The sequence below is a fragment of the Ctenocephalides felis genome, unplaced genomic scaffold (genome assembly GCF_003426905.1).
Source record: "Ctenocephalides felis isolate EL2017-DRISC unplaced genomic scaffold, ASM342690v1 CF-g0.4_SCAFFOLD_01170, whole genome shotgun sequence".
In the NCBI taxonomy this organism is placed as follows: domain Eukaryota; kingdom Metazoa; phylum Arthropoda; class Insecta; order Siphonaptera; family Pulicidae; genus Ctenocephalides; species Ctenocephalides felis.
The window spans coordinates 62,699,858-62,703,427 of NW_020537324.1; the positions used below are offsets into that span (position 1 = coordinate 62,699,858).

The window sequence follows — 3,570 nt, forward strand, 5'->3', positions numbered from 1 at the left end:
AGTTATATAACTTGCAAACGTATTGTACATAGTCTACGTGCGAAATAATATTGTTATAAAAACGGTTGCTAAAATACAAATTATATTGCAGGTATTTCATAGAAAACAACCCAGAAGTTGTCATATGTAGAAGCGACCACAAAGGTCCAATTTTATTTTCAGTAATTATACTGTCAAAACCCAATGAACTACATCACAACACATATTAAACAAACAACTATCACACTATGTTCAGTGAAATTTCTAGTTAATTTCTGAATATAGAATTAGTTTTTCTCCATTCAGAGTGCGCCATTTATATGTGGTCAATGGAAATGTTGAATAACTTGAACAATTTTCAATGAAATTTGATAAATCTTTTTTTATTATCAAATTTAAATCCTTATACTTTTTTTAGCTAGGTTTGAGACATTGACTTCATTCCATTGACCAAATTTTGATAATGTACTCTGTAATTTCACCAAAAAGTAGATCAAAATAAACCAATACTATAATAAGTAAATCAAAACTATAATATATAAATTTTGAATGAACTTGTAAACATGTGATTAATAGATATAGTAACGACTCTAGCCGCTCCAGTTCTACAATACCTATTACCAATACCAATTTCTTATACCTATAAAACATTTACGCTTATCATAATATATAATTACATAAAATTAATAATAATTCCACTATTATAAAATATCTGATCATATGTATCATATATGATTTTCTTTATTTTCAGCATCCAAGTTGAGGGTCCTGTTGAAAATCAGCAAGAAGTTTCTGTTGCACCTTTGAACTCTTCGAAGGATGCAATTTATTTAAAAAAGTCACCTATTAGTCAGCTGATTGAATTGTGCTCTCATGAACACATCTACCCCCCGTTATTTTCCACTGAAATGGTTTGCGACTCGAATGGTTTTCCTCAATTCAAGACCAGTGTTGTCGCATTCGGAATGAAGGCATCGGAAACGGCGGGCAGAAAACGTCTATCCAAGCACAAGGCTTGTGCTCTGCTTTTGGATATGGTGAAGGAAAGGTGGATTAAAATCAACTTGATTAAATGATTAAATAGATTTAACACAGGCAAATTTAATTAACATAGTTTTTATTAACTTGTTAATAATTTTTGCTTAAAAATAAGAATTGCTAGTTTTATAATTCTTTGATAATTCAACTCATTTTGAATAGTGCGACACTAAAATTGGAAAATTATGTGGGCATGTGAGCCACAAATGTTAACAAACGATTTTAGGTAACATGATCTTTCTGAATCAGCTTTATAACATACGAGTGACGTTGCAGTTTATGTGTAGAACGCCTGAATGCACAGCAAATACGTGATATTTTGACATTAACAACTGTCCAATATTGTGGCAGGACCATGTTACGCTCCAACTTCCACACATTATACTACTGAATCATACTGAATAATGCCAAAAAATCATATTTGCAGTGCATTCAGGCGTTTTACACATAAACTGCAACGTCACTTGTATGTTATGAAGCTGAGTCAGAAAGACCCTGTTATCTAAGTTCGTTTTTCTGTCATTTGCACAGTTTTTAGGTTAGGTTTTCTATCTGACAACCTGAGAAAAACGCCTGACTGCACAGCAACCACATGGCTTTTTTCAATAGAACAAATTAGAATGGAAAGTTCTTCATAACATAGCCTTGCCATAACATTTGTCTGTTTTGTGACAGGATTGGATTTCAAAATTTTAAAGCCATTTGATAAAACACAATAAGGACTTGCAGTAATTAGTTTAATTAACGTAAACCGAGTTTAAAAATTGGAAGACTCGGGATTGGTGCCGATTAGTTTTAAGTAAAAGTTAACCTAAATCTGTTTTTTCGTGAGTGTTAAAAAATAGAGCAATTTGATTCAACTTCATACATGGTCTTATCAAACATCTTAAAATATTACAGGCCTACAAAAAGTGATTCAATTAAAAAAACTTTATTAAATTCTGGAACATATGGCTTGCGTTTGAGACATATAACGTGCACAATATCAATTGGAAATCGGATTTATCAGTTATTTAAAATAACTATGTATTATGTTTATAGTTCATTTTTCGTCAAAATTTTAAAAGTTGTTATATGCAATTCTTGTTTGATAAACGCACATATTGGACATGTTCATGCAACTTGCCTCAATGCATAATGTCACTTACAGCTAGTTTTTTATTTAATATTTATCTTTTGCATAGGTATATCATTTAATTAATCCAATGCAAATGGAATGAAGGTCGCATATAATAAATTTGAATTTTATCAGTTTAAAATACTGAGAAGTATGGGGCAATTCTGCTGTAACAGGGCTAATAACTAATAATATTATACTTGTTTCTTGGTAGTGAGATCTATGAAAATGTATCTATTTAATGTGCGATCAGGCGTCTTTTACATGTAAACAAGGAAGAAAGAATCTTATGATTACTTATGATCTTTGATGATGCATTTTTTACACAGTTTGCAGACATTTTTCATAGTTTTCACTACCAAGAAACAAGCACAACAAAGAGTTGCTATGACAACGCTATGTTATGGGCTCTGTTACAGCAGAATTTTAGCTATTAAGAAAATTTAAAAAAAAATCTAAATTTTATTGATTGAAAATTAAAGAAGTCTTATATTCAAAGTTTTATATTTTTATTGTATAATGAATATGTTTATTGTGTCAATTATTTATCTAGCGGCGTGGATATTTATTGTGAAACCAAAAAAACTTCGAAACTGATGGTTAACTTCAGCAATGCTGATTTTGACCCTAAGAAGGAATTTACTAGTGATGTAGCTGGGCCAAGTAGACGTAGGAATAACCCTGTTGGGTGGTTGCAGGTAAAACTTATTCTGAAATTTAAATTCATGTATATGACATAACTATTAATTTATTCTATAATAGGAGTTTTGTACATCGAAAGGATGGCTGACCCCAACTTATACGCTGATGCTTACCGAAGGAGTAGCCCATGAACCTAAGTTTTACGTTACGTGCAGCCTAATGAAGTTTTTCGAAGTTGGTGCCCATCGCACCAAAAGAGGTGCCAAACGCGAGGCGGCCAATAAAGTGTGGCGCCAGGTTTTTGCGGAAAATGTTGACGTAATCACCAAAACTTTTGAGGAACTTAGAACTGAATAATGAAACTAAGTTGAAGGCATTCTTACAATTGTTTCTAATACTATAGGTATCATTTTTGATTCTTAAGTGAATGTTTGTGAACTAACCTACTATGTGTTGTATTTGGTGTGTGTGCCAGCTGGGGTTCTTATCTTCGTTGTTAGCCCAGCTACTACATATATGATAATAAACTTACTATCTATGTTGTAATCGTTTGTTGTATTGATTCATAATTTTCCCAAAATTATAATTTAAGTATGTTTATTATTAACAATGCATGAATGGTAATCTACTCCGATTTGCTCGCATCTTTTTGTATAGAGATTTTATTTACAGAATTCAATGTTAGATGCTGCTACCAGTTAATCAATATTTTCTAAATAGAGACTTGAATAAATTATTTATATTTTAAACCACTTATTTCTAGTTCTGATGTAGCATTAAGCTGAGTTCCTAAT

At 31.5% G+C, this 3,570-nt stretch overlaps 1 protein-coding gene across 1 annotated transcript; it reads left to right on the forward strand.

Moving 5' to 3' along the window:
• Positions 1-710: 710 nt before the first annotated feature.
• On the forward strand, positions 711-3,146 carry LOC113367524 (RISC-loading complex subunit tarbp2-like). The gene is made up of 3 exons (XM_026609124.1): positions 711-1,027; positions 2,688-2,832; positions 2,897-3,146. The coding sequence occupies exons 1-3, from the start codon at positions 711-713 to the stop codon at positions 3,131-3,133; spliced, it is 699 nt and encodes a 232-aa protein (XP_026464909.1). The 3' UTR covers positions 3,134-3,146.
• The last annotated feature ends 424 nt before the right edge of the window (positions 3,147-3,570 follow it).

What these genes read in the sequence shown, in the direction of transcription:
- LOC113367524 (XM_026609124.1), top strand. Translation starts at nt 711, where the DNA reads ATGATTTTCTTTATTTTCAGCATCCAAGTTGAGGGTCCTGTTGAAAAT. An exon ending in TTGGATATGGTGAAGGAAAG is followed by an intron (nt 1,028 to 2,687) that starts GTGGATTAAAAT and finishes TTATTTATCTAG; the next exon opens with CGGCGTGGATATTTATTGTG. An exon ending in ACCCTGTTGGGTGGTTGCAG is followed by an intron (nt 2,833 to 2,896) that starts GTAAAACTTATT and finishes ATTCTATAATAG; the next exon opens with GAGTTTTGTACATCGAAAGG.